We start from the raw sequence: 17484 nt of genomic DNA, 5'->3' as shown, positions 1-17484 counted from the left end.
GGAAGGTAAATTCGACGTGCAGAAAAAGTGCGCACTTCGGCCGATGAAAAAGATTCTTTGTTTCTATGCTAGGAAGGGTTCATCCTCTTGAAATCTGCTCAATGGTCAGCTACGATGGAAGCCGACTCGATGTTGAACCTGTACTCATTCTGTGAGGGTCTTGAATGAACTAAAGCAGTAATCACCAATAAAACAAGATTTGAGAATATCGTTATGCAATCTTTGTACCCGGAAAACCTAGTTGCGATTCATATTCGGGAGCCCCTAGAGTTTACTTCTGCCATCCATCGTTGACCCAACTTGGACTTATCGAGTAGCCATTATTATATTTCAGTGGTAACCCTATCCTAATCAAGAGGGCCATGTGTTCCTCGGTAGTGTGTAATTTGTAGAGTTTCAGTGACGTTGCTGCAGTGTCCGGTCGACAATGATGGACCCACTGTCTTTATCTAACACATGAATCAGCAAAGGGCAAGACATGTATATGATCAGTCAGCGTTATCGGCACTGCATTTCTGGCTGGCTCCTTGGAGCATTCTCCTTCATAGGGTATGGTTACTCGATGCTTCTCTGCGTTGAGCATGAACATAAGACACAGTGTAGAAGAAGACTGCTGCCCTTATCACCTGATGGGCTTCGCTCAGCGGGTGAGGCATGGTAATGATAGTCGGTATTGCATGGTAAGGACTGCAGTATTCTGCTATGCCGGCCTGATTTAACACTAAGGTCCCGTATGACGGGTCGGTAACTGCAGCGCAGTGAATTATCTCCTGAACTCAGTCGGAATATGCTCTAAGCCCAGGGCTAATTGCTTTTACGGTATATCTTCAGTCACGCTACGAGTAAAGACAGCAATCTGTAAATACTGACAGTTCTGTTAGTTGACCTTGCGTGAAGTCTCGTGACCACGTTTGGTTGTTACTGCAGCCAGCATCTCATTGTAAGCCAGCGGGAGCGGTTGGCTGGTGTGCAATGATGAGTTAGTCGGTGTCAGAAGTATTGATCCTGATTGCGATCAATTATTTTCTAAGTATAGATCTATAGTCTGGGCTTTACGTGGATTATTTTTGATGCCTTATGATCATCGGCTTATGATAAACATCTTGGCAGAATGGACAGCAGTCGAAAGTACGATAATCCCAGTCCCCAAGTTAAGGCCAATCCTTTCAGCCGATTATTTTTTTGGTGAGTAAAGTTGTAAATCCACAAGTGTTTTATGCCTACCAAAACGTTCTGCAACGTTGTCCCATTAATTCTAAAAATATACGCCTAGTCTGGCAGAATAAAACTTGCCAACATAACAAAGACTTTACATTCATTCGCATTCTATTGTTGTACATACAGTTCACTATTCTATTGTGTGATAACATTCAATTGCATTGACATTTGACTCATCAGACTATTCGTTACATATGACATTTTCTGTATATCATCACTTTGATGATGTAATCGCACATATCTACATAATCATGGATTTTGTTCAGTTCTGCTACAAAATTTGGGAATATCTTATCATGCGAATATGACACAGATATGGGTGCTATCACTTTAAAATTGATTACGGTTAATCAAATTGAATTGTATTGATGTGGACAATTTATTGCATAAAACTGGTTTGATCCTATTTGGTAAATTTTCTAAAAAAATGGTGCATTATTTTGAATGCAAAAAATATGAACATTATAAATTTGCCCCACACATATTATTTCAATGAGCATCACAAGTTTTAAGGAATGCTGTCGTCATATCCAGCTGACTGAATTCGCTGATGCGAGTTTTCCGATTACTTCCGATTTTTCATCCCACATTCAACGATTATTTACAACTTACGATGAAATTAGAAATTATTCAAAATTTGAAATAATAACTTGTCTGCTCTGACAGTAAAGTAGTGAAAAAAGCGACATCTTGTAATTTCTGATCAGTAAATTTAGCAAACACCATTCTATTGTTTATAAGTGAATGAGTGGTGAATGGAAATTTTATTTTACCACTCATTTCAAAGCAATAATCAGAAAATCTGTAATGATAGCAATTTACGTTATAGTAAAGTAAGACCGTTCAAGGGTGCATATGTTTAGACTTTCAAAAGACATCTTAGATTTCTTTGCAATCTTTTCACACATGATGTACAATGACTTTTACAGGTGGTTGAAGTCGCTCTTTGCGTATGGCAGAACTCATGATTTGGAAGTCAAAGATTTGTATAACGCCCTTCCTGAAGACCATAGCGCACCACTTGGAGATATCCTTGAAGAGTAAACAACCTTATATAAATATACATTCTATTTTTAAAAATAGTGAAACCCAGGATTACTGCTAATTTTATGCTCATTGTGTTATTTCTGAAAAGTACTCATTGTTTCTGTCCTAGGACCTAAAAACACAATTTTTCAATTTCAAAGTGGAAAGTTCTAGAATTCTGAATTACTCGACTATTTGGCATTCTATTTCACAATAGTTCTTATCATAAAGGCTGAAAATAATATTTGTGTTTCCATGGTTTATCATAATTTTAAATCTAAGATGTAGAAAAATATTTGCTAATATATATTAAAATTTTTACAGAAATTGGAAAAATGAATTAAAAAATGCTAAGGAAGAAAATAGAAAACCAAAACTGCTACAAGCGATAAAGAAAACTTTTGCAAGGTCATATTATATTTATGGTATATGGATACTGATTTTATCTGTATTCATTAGGTGAGATGAATTCAAATTGTAACACTGTTCATTACATTTTTATTTTGGGAGGTCGACAAATTGCAGATTTCTCCAAATTTCTAGTGAAAAATTTTATCAAAGATAGGGTATTGCTGGAATTTATTGTACCTACTCTTTAAATGGTCTGTTTTATATACCTATATGTACTATGAGTTTTTTCTTTCAAATGCTGCCAGAAGTAAGCAGAGAGGGAGATGACAATCAAAAATTTAACCACATTTTTATTTGACACGAAATTATGCATAGTCTGATCTAGAATAAAAAAAAAATTTTGTTGAATGTGGTGCATTATTAATGTTAAAATCTACTTTGGCTGTGATATCTGCTGCAATTATTGGTTTCCGAATCAAAAAAGAAGGCATTTTCTTTGCCCTACAAAGTATAAAACCTAATCAGCAAAATTTTTCAGCCAGCAGAGCATGAAATGTGAACGTAACTTTTATTAAATTCATAAATGAAAAGTAGTACAATATTTTTTCAGAGTAGCACAACCGTTTGTGTTGGGACTTTTGATCGCCCACTTTAAACCTTGCTCGGGTTCTACTTCTGAAGAAGCTTATATGTACGCCACTGCAGTCGTGGTCTTGGCTTGGGCAAATGCTGCGATTTCACATCACGTAAATGTGGGGCAACTACGAGTTGGCATGAGAGTTCGCATCGCATGCAGTTCTCTGGTTTACCGAAAAGTGAGTGAATATTATTTTGAAGATATTATCAAGTGACAATAAAAATGAAGATGTGACCTAGTGAAAAAAATTCTAAAATATTTCATGTAATATTTATTAGAAATTCAGTAATGAGAAAAATTCTGTATTAATTCTGCAAAAGTTTTAATTAGTCTGACAATGTCTGAGAGATTTAAGAAATTCCGCAGAGTTTCTAGAAAGAAGTTATCTTCTTTGAAGGAACCTTAACTTACAATGAAAATCTATAAAAAAAAACTTTGAGTTTGCGTATTTTTGACTTTTTTTGATCAAGTTGAGTTTGAGGTGAAAATTGAACCAATTTCTAAAGAAAACTCGATTTTTTTTAGAACTTAAATTTGTTTTACCCAACTAACAAAATCTGAATTCTGGAATTTTCTGATATATAGCACCACATTATAAACAAACTGGGATGGGCTTCTAAGAGAGATTATAAGTTCACACATTTGAAATTAATTAACCTCAAATACTGCCAAACTTCACATTCTAAGTAGATTTGGAGAAAATTCTGGTAGTTTTTGAAAATAATTTTAGCTCGGGTATCGAATTTGTCCTTATTGATTACTGAAAATAAACGCTTATCGATCATCGAACACTTACACACCTATTTCCATTTCCAGATCTTGCGTTTGTCGAGATGCGCATCCAATAAAACTGCCAGTGGACAGGTCGTCAATCTGCTTTCGAACGATGTTGCAAGATTTGATACGGTCGGCATGTTTTTACATTACATTTGGGTATTGCCGATTCAGGGTGCCCTAATCACCTACCTTGTCTGGCGCAGTGTCCAGGTTGCCTCATTGGCTGGGATATTATTAATCACTATACAAACAGTTCCGTTACAAGGTAAACCGTATATGAAAATAAATGTATTGCATATCAAGCTAATGTTTTAGATGAATGGGAAATTTTTATGTACAGAAATTATTCAATCAATACACTTGGGGAGTGAATTTGAAATTAGGCTCTACAATCTACAAATTTATCTAAATTCCTACTCTTGGAGTACTCTTCTCTTTTTTGTTTATTAAAGTTGGATGTTTTGAATTTTACTCATTCGGATTAGAAAAGTTTTTTTCATCCAAAATAGACCTAATTTTGCTAAACTAATTGTTACGTCAAAGTATGTAATATAAAATTTGATATACTTCCAGGATATTTAAGCAGATGGACGTCAAAGTTGAGGATGAAAATTGCCTTAAGAACTGATACAAGAGTACGATTGATGAACGAAATAGTTAGTGGGGTTCAAGTTATCAAAATGTATGCATGGGAAAAGCCGTTCGAGAAACTTGTGTCAATGGCGAGAAGGTTTGTGATTTATTTTTCATGTATTAAAATTTTTCTGTTCCCGAAAAATATACACATCTTGAATAACAATTTTTTACAAGAACTGGTATGTTCTAACTTACAATGAAATATTTTGGTACATATAATCTTTTCGCAGAAAATAAATTCAAGAATATTTCAGATTTATCTAACAACAGTTATGATAGTTAAAGTTAAGAAAAGTAAAAGAGGTGTCGTATGGTACAGACCGCATAGTTCATTAAAATTGTCTGAAATTTTGTATAAATTTTTGACATCTATGTACCTCCAGTGCGAACAATTAATATTCCTGTATATAGTGACAGATGTCTTTCCTACATTTTCGACTGTGAATGAGATTATTTTTTCCCCAAAAATCTTGCAAGTTTTGCTGGATAACGTTCTAATCTAAATTAAATAGCTCGAAACTTATTTGTGTGCACTAAAATTACGTAATTTTTGAATGCTTAAACTCAGTTTGAGGACGTTCTGTTGACCGATGTGATTTGTGCCCTGTGAGAAATACCTTTGTTTATGAATCTTCCTCTTCTTTTAAGAGCTTTCACTGAATAGTCGTTCTTCACTGCAAATACGTCTTCACGTTTGAAAATCAAATCAGCAAGCTAACATTCAAAACATTCAATTGAAATTTATAGTCTTTTCTGACAACGTAAAAAATATTTGGCTTCTGTTCCGTTATATTTCACTCTATCTCTAAAAACTCCTCTCTACCTACCTTTTCCACGAAGACTAATCTTTAAACGATCATTACTTCAACTCCTAAGACTCGTACATCTTTAATCAGAACCTCAAAACCTGACCAATCTAAATTTTTTAAACAAACTACCCACTCTGCTAACACAGCTAATCTCCACAAATTAAAAATTATCTATTCCTATCAAAATCTCACTTCCACCATTGCCAACAATCGAGACTCTACTCAACTTTGAAATCAGTCTTTTGAAAAGATTACAACTAAAAACACGCAACATCTCAAGCTCAATCAAAACATTTAATATTACACAAGTACTCTTTGTAGTGTCCAACCATTAAATAACAATACTGTTGTGAATCAGTAAAGAAAACATTATTCAATCTTTAATCTTTTCGCATTTAATCTCAAGCAATCTGTTGCACTTAGTCTCAAGTGTTATTAAGGTATATAAGGTTTGTTAATAGGAAATTTTAGCGAACAATCATTAAAACAATCAACCCATTTGCACAGTCACACAATAACGTTGACCACGTATGACATCATGGACAACACAGCATCTGCTACACTGAAAAACATCAAATATCATATAATATTATTTCAAAGATATTTAATAGCAAGATATACCGTGGAAATTTGTGTGCGATCGAAATAAGAGTTTCGTTTGCTGACTTTTCAGTGCTTTGACAAAGTCGTATCCATTGATAAATGTTTTTATTTGCAGCTATGAGGTGGAGGTTTTAACTCTGACGTCATATCTGAGAGGGTTCTACCTTGCAACAATGGTTTTCACTGAACGTACAACTCTATTTTTCACAATCATGACATATGTACTTATCGGTAACGAAATATCTGCCGACATAGCATTTTCACTAGCACAGTACTTCAACATTCTTCAATGCACCATGGCTATCTTTTACCCTCTGGCTGTCTCAATGTTAGCTGAAAGTTTGGTATCAATCAAACGTCTCCAGGTATGGTAATCAATATATACTCTTTATACATTCTGGAATTCATTCCAAATAAAGACACGGCTGAATGAGATATACAAAAAATTCGAAAAGCTTCTTACGGGATCACAAAATGTTATCAAACTTTAATTGTAATTTTTTAAATATTTTCAGACCTTCCTATCTCTTGAAGAAAACGTTCCTTCCCTTCAGCGGCATCCATCTGGCGATCAGAAAGATGCTATCATAACAAAAAATGTTACCACTTCGTGGACTGAAAATTCTATTGCAAATACCCTCCACCGCATAGATATTCGTATTGAATCAGGAACATTATGCGCCATTGTGGGATCAGTTGGTTCTGGAAAGGTACACCATACCGTTGCTAAAGAAAGTTCACGATGCAAAAAATTCTCAGTAATTTTTCAGAAATCTAGTAACATTTTCGGACAATCCTAAGAAAAATTATGTATCATTTCTGGCACATAGTTGTCACTGCCGGCAGGGAAAACCAGGAATTGAGGGAAAAACTTTTAAAAAATGTCGCGTTTTTGTTAAGAACTTATATTTTTTCAAATCTTTTTTTTTACATCACACATCAAAACGATCTGACGTCTAATGTGTATTTTCTGACTGTATTGTGCTATGGAAAATTAGAATGGATTTCTGAGAAAAATTACAAATTTCCTGGAATCAGCGGAAAAGAATTTTTCTGCAATGCTTTTATATCGTTACTATTCGCCTTCATAATTTCATTTCATTCTTTCACTCTACATTGCTCAGCAATTTCTTTCGGATTCTCCACAAAATCGTATTTTTCTACATCGCGTTAATTTCAGTTTTTTATTTAAAATTGTTTACAATTTTTAGAGTTCCTTTCTGCAATTAATTCTGGGTGAACTTCCACCAACTCAAGGTCAGATTTATGTTAACGGCTCTGTTGCATATGCCAGTCAAGAACCATGGCTTTTCGGTGGCAGTGTTCGTAACAATATACTATTTGGCCAAGAGTATGATAAAGAAAAATACAGAGAAGTTACAAAAGTTTGTGCTCTCCTAAAAGATTTCGAGCAATTCCCTCAGGGTGATAAGAGTATTGTTGGCGAAAAAGGTGCGTCACTGAGCGGCGGACAACGCGCCAGAGTTAATTTGGCCAGGTAATTGTTTTCAATTGCATATAAAAACATTTGCAAAAAAAATTGGATTCTTCCTACTTCATTCAAACAATATGGTGTTGATAATATAATTTTTGGACTAAGAGTAGATAAAGTAATACAACTGTTACTAAATTGGTTATTACAGAGCTGTCTACAGAAATGCAGATATATATCTCTTGGATGATCCGCTTTCTGCAGTTGATACACACGTGGGTAAACAACTGTTCGACGAATGCATAAATGGCTACCTAAAACAGAAGACGAGAATTCTAGTAACGCATCAAATACAATATTTAAAAAATGCTGACATGATTATTGTCTTAGATAACGTGAGTATTCGGTAGTTATTGCAGAAAAATTGCATAGTTTGACCACTTCGTATAAGGATAATCGGCTGTGTGTTCAAATCAAAAGTTAAAGAATGAAAAAAAATCGCTTTAAAAATCTGAGGCAGTTATTTGTGCCAACGATGTACTGATCAAAAAATATTGCTACAATCTAATAGAATTGATTCTGAGCAAATTTTATCGAACTACGATATCAACAATTCAAGTACAAGTTTTATTGTTAGGACGTTTAAAATGATTAAGCGTCGTTATTTTTCGTCCGAGTCTGATTTTTTTCAGCTTATTTCGTTCATCATAGAGATTTCCAGATATCATGCAAAAATTTTCTTACAAATATTCAGTTATCTCCAGAGTGGAATAAAATAATTTTGCATGAATACCGGATAACAACTGTACGTCAAAAATTACATTTATGCATTACATCTGTACTCTAATTTGAGACTTCTTTAAGGTATTTCAACAAATTTTTGGGGATCTGATCGTCCGCTAAAAGAGCCCAAAAGCAGTAGAATCTGATTAAAAAAACATGACAATTCAAACATTCTGAACGTTCTGATTATAAAACCTTTTCTCAAATTCTAGGTATCTTTTTTTGGGTTGTTCAGATTATCTCGAAATCATTTCTATTACATTGCAGGGATCTTATTTTATTCACATTTGTCATTATTGGCGCAAATAACGCTGTTTGAGATTTTTTGAAATTAATTTTGTTCTCTTTTAACCATTGATTCGAATCGTACCACCTATTCTTTTTCAAAACGAACAGCAGTTAGTTTCCTTTATATTGAAAGATTTGAAATTTCAACCTTGAAACACCTGTATCCAATCAACTCAAAACTTATCCTGAATAGGGCAAAGTTGCAAGTCAAGGGTCATTTGAAGAATTGCAAAAAAATAATACAACATTTGCGAATTTGCTGAACGAAGACGAGTCTGAAGAAAAGGTTAAAGCTGTGGTACACCCACCTGCAGAACGAATGGTATCCGAAATTTCAAACCTGAACGAAGATGAGGATATAGAAGATGAGCCCAAAGAGACTGACGAATTGATGGCCAAAGGCGGTGTCTCGAGTATGCTGTATTGGCAATATTTCAGAGCTGGCGGGTCAACATTCATGATTCTAATGGTTATATTTACATTGATTTTGGGTCAACTGGCCAGCAGTGGAACCGACTACTGGCTATCATATTGGTAATTATACAGACATTTTGAAGTTTCGACAGTTATTAACATCCCAAAGTGCCAAAAAAATATCTGCGATCGGAATTTCTCGTATTAATTCTGATTCGTTTGCCATTTTAAAATAGGACCAAACAAGAAGACCGTCAATTAATGGAAAAACCGCCCGAAAATTGCACAATCAACAATTTTCCAAGCAATGCAACAATCCCCACACTTCCATCTAACGATTCTGAGTTAAATTCATCAAATACTCCGCTTACAACATTAGTAAGTTCCACAGATGTCATACGCTTTTCATTTTATCTATAATTTTCCCTGTGTTTAATTTGAAATACCTTGTTCTCACAATTAATTTCAACAAGTGCGCATTAGACTTGTCTTTGAAAAGTATAGTAATGAAGGATTTATGCTAAGGTTGTGAGATTAGTCGATCACAGTAGACTTTGACGAACCGTTTTGACATCAGAAACAGCGATTAATTGAGTATTCAGAAAAACGATGAATCGGAAAGACGATTAATTTGAAAAGCAGGTTAATCGGAGAAAACGATTATCAAACATTTCGAATAATTACTTTGATGATAAAACAATCAATTAAAGCTTACGATTTAATCAATCAAATGCTTAGAGTAAATTTATACAAAAAAAAGTACTTTATTCTGGTATATCATCCGCTTCTGCAATTGAGGTCTACCAATTAATTATAATAAAATATGTTGCATATTCAGGTTATTCCAAAAGATCTGACTGCACAAGCATCTCACTTTGACACAAGTATGGCATTATGGATTTACGGTGGCTGTATAACTGGAAGTGTTGTGATAACAATACTGCGAAGTTTACTTTTTTTCAAACTATGCATGAACGCCAGCAAAGGTTTACACAACACGATGTTTGCAAACATTTTGAAAGCTCCCATGCATTTCTTTGATACAAATCCTTCCGGTGAGTAATGATTCTCTGCGACAACTATCTTGAAAAATTCGTGAATTCAAATATCAACACTTCAATTATCCCCCAGGACGTATTCTTAATCGATTTTCAAAGGATATGGGAGCAATAGACGAAATTCTTCCTCGAGTGATGATAGAATCTCTACAAGTTTACCTCGTAATGTCTGGTATTCTGATTCAAGTGGTCATAATCAATTGGTGGATGATATTTGCAATAATCGTTATGGGATTCTTGTACTGGCTAATCCAACAAATTTACGTCTCATCGGCTCGTGATATCAAACGACTGGAAGGTGTTAGTAAGTATTTACAGTTCTGAGAATTTTCAACGTACTGTTTTGTCAATCATCTCCCGATTCCATCAGGCTTCTAGAAAAAACTCATATTCTGTACGAATTTCATTTATTATCAAAAATCTGAAAAAGTTTTTTAGTTTTTGACTATTCTGACCAATTTTAGTTAGTGATTAAAATTGAGAAAGTGTTTGAAAAAAAACCTCATATTTATTCAGCTCTTTATTCTGTATCACAAATCTGAGAAAAACCTGCAGGATTCTGGTATTTCGCCATCTTTTCTGACAGCATCACGTATCTGTAAAAAAATATTTCTAGCTACACTAGTATTATTATAAATTTTGAAAAATTTTCAATTACCAAGGTTTTCTATAAACTTGATTAAATTAATTCTGTCTGCACAGGAATTGAGATATTTCCACAAAACTCGTAGACATTATTATAATCTGCCAGAGATTTTTTTTAGAAAAAGCATCAAACTGTCAGAAGTTCTTTTTCGGAATAGATTGGTAGAAATTTTTGTAAGTTTCTTAGAATAATGTTTACTTGGGATTTATATTTACTCCCCAATATTAATTGAATTCACAGCTAAAAGCCCTGTGTTTTCACATGTGAGTGCTTCTTTGAGTGGATTAGCGACGATCCGATCATCTGGAGTCGAAGAGATGTTGCGCCAAGAGTTTGACATCCATCAAAACTTGAATACCGCAGCTTACTATCTTACCATTATAAGTAGCACGGCTTTTGGATTTTGGCTGGATATGGTATCCCTTGCCTTTGTTTCATTTGTCACGTACAGCTTCATTTTCTTAAATCATGGTAAGTGGAGAGAATTTTTTATTCAAGTACTGTATGGACCTACCACCAAAAAGCCGTGACCAGTAGAGTAATAAGAAAAATAACTGGTAACCTTATTACTCAATATGTTATCTGGAATGTAAAGGTAATTTTTCAGGTTGCGTTTCAGTGGTTGAGAGATATCGATATTGCTATTTTCGTCGTTATTGTTACTTTGTTAAATAATCGTTCTCGCTTTTCATACGTGTGAAAAGACCTCAAGTTTTGTAATTCGATCTTTGTTTCAAGGTAATACATTCGCTGGCGATGTTGGACTGGCAATTTCACAAGTACTGATTTTGTGCGGAATGCTGCAACATGGAGTGCGTCAAATGGCAGAAGTTATTTCTCAGATGACAAGCGTCGAGCGTGTTCTACAGTTTACCAAACTCGAGAAGGAGGGACCTTTCGAGAGCGAGCCTGGTCAAAAACCCCCAGCACAATGGCCGAGTGAAGGTCAAATTCAATTCAATCACACATATCTGCGCTATGTGGAGTCCGAACCTCCAGTTCTCAAGGACCTGAATGTTGTAATCAAGCCTGGAATGAAGGTGGGTTTAAGGATGATCGGGCCGCACTGTCTGAATAAACAGTTGATAAACTACCGTTTACCAAATCTCAACAATGTTATTTAAGCCAGTGATGGCGGACACGAATGAAACAACATCCCTACTGTGTAATGGAAATGGATCAAAGTAAATACGAAGAACACAAGTTGCGATAACTACAATTTGAGTAAAGGTTTTGCAATTTAAAGCCTCAATCAGAATCAGTTTTCAATCAGAATCCAACACTTTTGGGCTCATTTTTCCGAGAACATTCTCATGAATTGCTTGGAAAATTTTCAAGAAATAATACGTTCTAGCATGGTTATAACACGCTAATATGACTGTTGCTAAACATCTATTCTGCCATAGTCAAAAAAACTTTTTCTGTCCACTTTCAACATAACTATTGGCACAATTTTTTTCAGACAATTGCTGAAAATCTCTATGGCAAACAAAGTATATAATTTAATCCGTTTGAACGTTCTAATTTCAAAACTTTCCTTTTAATGTTTATATCTTAGCTTGAGGTATTCAAATTTGGTCAGACTCATTTATTTTACGTGGTAGGGATTTTTTTTCGTTCATGTTTATTTTCAAAAAGTATTTGCTCTTTTCAACTTTTGATTTTGGCTGTGTAGCCCATTCATTCTTGAAAATAGGTGAATCAAATCATTAATATTCACAAGAATTCCACATCTCTGGGAAAAACCCAGTGAAATGTAACCAAACAGTCAGTTCTTGATAAAGAAATATCTGATGATCTTGCTCTGTGAAATTATCCGGCATTTCAATTGACCTCAGGTTGGAATAGTCGGCCGCACTGGAGCTGGTAAATCTTCACTCATCTCAGCTCTGTTTCGCTTAGCAAAAGTGGAAGGGGAAATAGTTTTGGACAATATAGACACTAAAAAGATTGGCCTTCACGATTTGAGAACAAAAATCTCAATAATACCGCAAGTGCCAGTTTTATTCTCTGCCACAGTGAGAGACAATCTTGATCCGTTTCACAAGTTTGAAGATGCCAAACTTTGGCTTGCCCTAGACCAAGTCGAACTGAAGGATTCTATCGCGTCGCTTGATCACCTCGTCAACGAGGGTGGAACTAATTTCAGTGCTGGACAACGCCAGCTTGTCTGTCTGGCCCGGGCACTCCTAAGGAACAACAAAGTTCTCGTTCTCGATGAAGCTACAGCAAATGTAGACCCGTCTACTGATGCCTTGATACAACATACGATAAGAACAGAATTCAAAGATTGCACTGTGTTGACTATAGCTCACAGATTGAACACAATTATGGACAGCGACAAGGTCTTAGTAATGGATCATGGACAAATAGTAGAGTTCGATCATCCTCATTTACTCTTGCAAAATGAAAATGGATACTTCTCTAGAATGCTTGGCGAAATGGGGAAAAATATGGCTGAGGAACTCAAAACCGTCGCTAAAGAGGTACACTCGTTTTTCATCATCAAACTGAGCATCTAGTCACAGGAAATATAGGATAATGTCAGACATATGTACTAGAATTTTTTATCTCCGTTCATTGATTTCTTGCTTAGGACATGCATCGGTATTTGGAACTATCAAAAAATACTTAAAATGTGCAAAACGAAGACCATGATGAATTCGAGAAATATTAGAAGAACAATTATTGAAATTCTATTTATGAATAAAACATTTCAGCTTTGGTTTCATTCAAATAGAGCAAGCGCATCTTTGGGGGTCGTTTTCACTCTTTTAAACCTTTTTTCCCGCCGACAAAAAAAAAAAGATATGTCTTTTAGTTTTCAATGATCTACAACATATATGAGTTGCAACGAATTTGAAGGGGCAAATAAAACTAGTGTTCCTTGTAAGAATAAGTTATTAGGTGAAAGCGAAATCAAATGTTGCTTACCGAATGAAACAACTCAACGAGTATTTTTTGCTTTTTTTATAGTTCATTGATTTCCAGACGATCCAATAATTCATTTTTCTTTTAAATTGAATTGACGTGATGTAAAGCACATTTTGTTTTCCTCTAATTTCAATTAGAAATGTTCCAACTTGTAATTGATTGTGATTCAGAGATGAAATTATTTGACAGAAGCAACAAAACGCAACTTGATATCCCCTGGAACTTGATTACACTAGATACTCTACCAAGTGGTTTTCCAATTACAAGTCTGATAAACATTACTGTCAACTTTTCAAAATTATTTTACAGGCCTTCGAAAGCGTTACGCAAGAAATCGTTCCAGTACATGGGTCCAATGGTACTATCCAGAAGAAGTAAAGGTCAGCCTATTTGAAAATAATATTCTTGACAATAGGCCTAAAAACATTGAGCAGACATCATTACATACCAGTAGATTGACAACTTCAAACAAAAGCATTCACAATGAATGGTTATAACCGAGTATTCTATTTGTATTTTTGAACAGTACAAACTTGTAGTTAATTTTTCCACCTTTTCAAGTCAGTTGAAGAATTTCAACTTGAAGAAAACGTTAATTTTATTATCTTTATACTTCACAAAAAAAACTTTAGATTATAGTAGTATTGACATAGATTAGCATCAACGGATGTATTGGAATCTTACGTGATATTTTTTTCCTGGTGCGTTGTGCTTTAGTCAGTTACTCGAAATATCCTAGTTAATAATCACAAAGTGATACGAATATTCTAGGTAAAGAAATCTTTACTACGTGATATATTTTCTCTACATTTTCATGTCCAAAAAGTCTCCAATTACTCAGAGTATTTCAACTGCACACTGAATCTACATATAATGATTCCCTGTTCTGCGGCTGTGCTTAAAATTACCGACTTGATTCGAGGTATTTATCATATGTTATATACACCTTGTGTGCCTAAAACTGTGGCAAAAGATTTAGAATATTTGTGATAAAAAGAATTGCCAGTGAGTATTTCACCGTTACAACGCAATGTAAAACGTGAGCACAACGAACAATTTTTACTCGAATTAGGCATTGAGAAAAAATATTCAATTTATGAATCTGTATGATTTATAACGTTTAGAGATACCTATGACCTTAAGAAATGAACTTGATTTCGTAGCATTTACATCTTATTCCATACTCAGGGATGCATGAGCTCCACCTCAGAAATTAAAAATTTAGAAAACACCGAAGAAGCCGTTTAAAAAATCTCAAGCAATGTAGTCTGCGCCGATAATAGTGAACACGAATTGAACAATATCTCTACTATACAGTCGAAATGAATCCGAGAAAATTTAAATAATACAATTGTGAGATAAGAATTGGGGAAAAATTGTTATAAGTAGAACATTGAAAATTAACAAACTCCAGTGTTTTTGTGCCGATTAAAACGGTTTTGGGCTTATTTTCCTAGCTGACTAAACCCTCAAAAGTTTCCTAAATACATTCTAGAAATCTAATACTAAAATATAGTTATAACGCATAAATGTAGTTGATGATGAACATTCGTTGTACCCTACTTTGAAAGATCTTTTTTTATAATCCATGCTGGAGCTAATTATTTGTATCATTTTTTCTGACGACCTTTGGAAATTTCTACGATGAGAAAAATGAGTTAAAAAATATTAGAATCCGTAAAAACACCGAAGTTCAATCATTTTGAACCTGTCCGAATACATAAACTTTTCTCGAATTGTTGATATATTAATTCACTATCATTGGTATCAATAACGTTACTGAAGATTTTTCAAATGGTTTTTTTTTTCTCTTTTCCTAACATCCGTCATTAATAGTGGACATTAAAAAAAAGATTGTGCCAGAAGTGGTTTCATTCATCATGAAATCATTCGAATGAACTCAAAGTAATGAGTAAAAAAAAAAAAAAAAAATTGGCACTGAAATTTCTACTGCCAAATATAAAATAGATTATTTCAATATGTTGTACTTAAAAAAACTTTGATTGCGAATGCCAGAAGTACAATGTGATTCCAAGACAAAAGCATTTGCTCTACAAAACTCAAACACGTTCAAAATAAGCAACATTGGTTGGATGATAAATTTCAGCAATGTTATTAGTATATTTGAATCTCATTTTAATGTTTCAGTAATAATACATCCAAACAGTTGCTCTAAATTCAATCACGTTCTTTTTTGAAATCGTATTTACGCGATGCCATTGCTGAACCATGGTATATTTGTACTTATACATATATGTATATTTTCTAACATATATATATATATATATATATATATATATATATATATATATACACATACATATATATATATACACATACATACATACGTATGTTTATGTGTATTGCTGTATGTCACAAATATTGAAAAAAGTAATTCAGTTTTTAGTTTATAGTTAAAATCAAAACGTCGTGCTGGCTGGAAAGCACATTATAATTGTCTTCATAAGTTAAGTATAGATAGACTCGATTTTCTATTTCTTGGAGGTAATTATTAACATTCATGGAAAATGTATCTGCCTCTTTGGCTCTCTATGCTCTTCCTCTCTCTTTGCAAATTAATTATTCAAAATATTCGTATAATCTACTGCAGAAGCGTCAAGTTTCTGGTTGTTTTTAGTTTTATACAAAAACTGGCACGTAGAGAAACCCTCCTTAGGCAATTGATTTACTTAACGTAATTTCATTTATATTTTCGAACTATTTTCGGTGACCACCCAAACGTGATTTTGAACTCTGCAATTTCCCAAATTTTGGATCGATTCTAACACTCAGTGAGCATTCAGTACAGAAGTGTAAAATGCACGTTAAGCAAAATACGGAAATCTTGGGTGAAATTGTAAAAAAAATAACATGAAATCAGTTTGCCTTTAGAGGATTAATAAGTACATGACAATGTTTCGTTGATCAAGATCTCAATGAATTAGTCATATTAATTGAGCATACATGTCAAGAGCAAATCATTGGCATTTTTTTCTTGATTTTAAAGTAGCCAGTTATTTAAAGAAATTAATCTTAGGTGCCCGAATTGCGTGAGGATTTAATTTTTATTACCTCACAAGCATTCGAAACATTTTTTCCAAACTCTTACAACTTGGGATTCTTTTTGTGCTTCATTTCTTTTTCAAAGTCTTGTATAAATGTTTAACGTATGTTAACGAAATGCTTTCATCGTTACACAATGATACATGTTACCACCAATAATTTAAATGAAATGGTCTCACGAGACTTACAAGGAAAGTATTTTTATTGATCAGTGTGGTTTGAGAGCAAATTTTATGAAAAATTGTTTTCCAAAACTACACAACAACTTGTAAACCAATATTTTTCAACACTATTGTACAAAACTTATTACGCTATTTTTTCAGAATTATATACACAAATGTAAACATTAGAAATCCATAACAAAAAACCTGGTACTTAATAGATTAAGGATGTCTTACAACCTCGAGAACAAAATAGTGATAAGCTGGTTATAAACTATAATCAGAAATCTGTATACCTCATGCATATTTGAAAATGACAATATTGAATGCACAATGTAATGTAATTCATAGTCTCAAAAATGTAATAAACTTGATTTTGAAAAACTATATTTAATAAAATCGTTTGATATTTATTACTACATATTATTTTTACGGCTGAACGGCCCTAAAATTTTCTGTCGGAAAGCGATTTTTCGATGCGGATTCTCACCAACTTGATGGGAACTCAAAATAACTCCCAAATACGGTAGAATCGACAGCTGCGATAATACCTCAAGAAGATTCGTTTTTCATCTGTAACTTTTCCGCAATTGATAACTGTGAGTTGAAACTGCGCGCAATCGACTAATCTCGATACATTACATCGGA

General features: G+C 33.9%; 1 protein-coding gene across 2 annotated transcripts; it reads left to right on the top strand.

Moving 5' to 3' along the window:
- The first annotated feature begins 878 nt into the window (after positions 1–878).
- LOC107217843 (ATP-binding cassette sub-family C member 4) lies at positions 879–17225 on the top strand. Of its 2 annotated transcripts, XM_015655522.2 has the most exons (18): positions 879–1185; positions 2148–2258; positions 2569–2703; positions 3206–3410; positions 4049–4274; positions 4583–4739; positions 6173–6422; positions 6573–6767; positions 7269–7555; positions 7701–7884; positions 8754–9094; positions 9211–9352; positions 9813–10029; positions 10106–10336; positions 10919–11149; positions 11417–11718; positions 12517–13164; positions 13922–17225. In XM_015655522.2, exons 1-18 carry the CDS (start codon positions 1112–1114, stop codon positions 13988–13990), a joined length of 4005 nt encoding a protein of 1334 aa, XP_015511008.1. In that variant the 5' UTR covers positions 879–1111; the 3' UTR covers positions 13991–17225. The 2 variants fall into 2 exon arrangements, with proteins under 2 accessions (XP_015511008.1, XP_046587559.1); XM_046731603.1 differs by lacking the exons at positions 879–1185; positions 2148–2258 and having other exon boundaries at positions 2602–2703; positions 3211–3410.
- Positions 17226–17484: the final 259 nt, after the last annotated feature.

Source organism: Neodiprion lecontei, chromosome 2, assembly GCF_021901455.1.
Source record: "Neodiprion lecontei isolate iyNeoLeco1 chromosome 2, iyNeoLeco1.1, whole genome shotgun sequence".
In the NCBI taxonomy this organism is placed as follows: Eukaryota; Metazoa; Arthropoda; class Insecta; order Hymenoptera; family Diprionidae; genus Neodiprion; species Neodiprion lecontei.
This window is presented reverse-complemented; position numbering and strand designations above follow the sequence as displayed.

Bases quoted from the DNA above. Each gene is read 5' to 3' on its own strand.
- LOC107217843 (XM_015655522.2), top strand. From the start codon at position 1,112: ATGGACAGCAGTCGAAAGTACGATAATCCCAGTCCCCAAGTTAAGGCC. The intron at 4,740-6,172 runs GTTTGTGATTTA...TTTTATTTGCAG, and splicing joins CTTGTGTCAATGGCGAGAAG to CTATGAGGTGGAGGTTTTAA. The intron at 11,719-12,516 runs GTGGGTTTAAGG...AATTGACCTCAG, and splicing joins TAATCAAGCCTGGAATGAAG to GTTGGAATAGTCGGCCGCAC.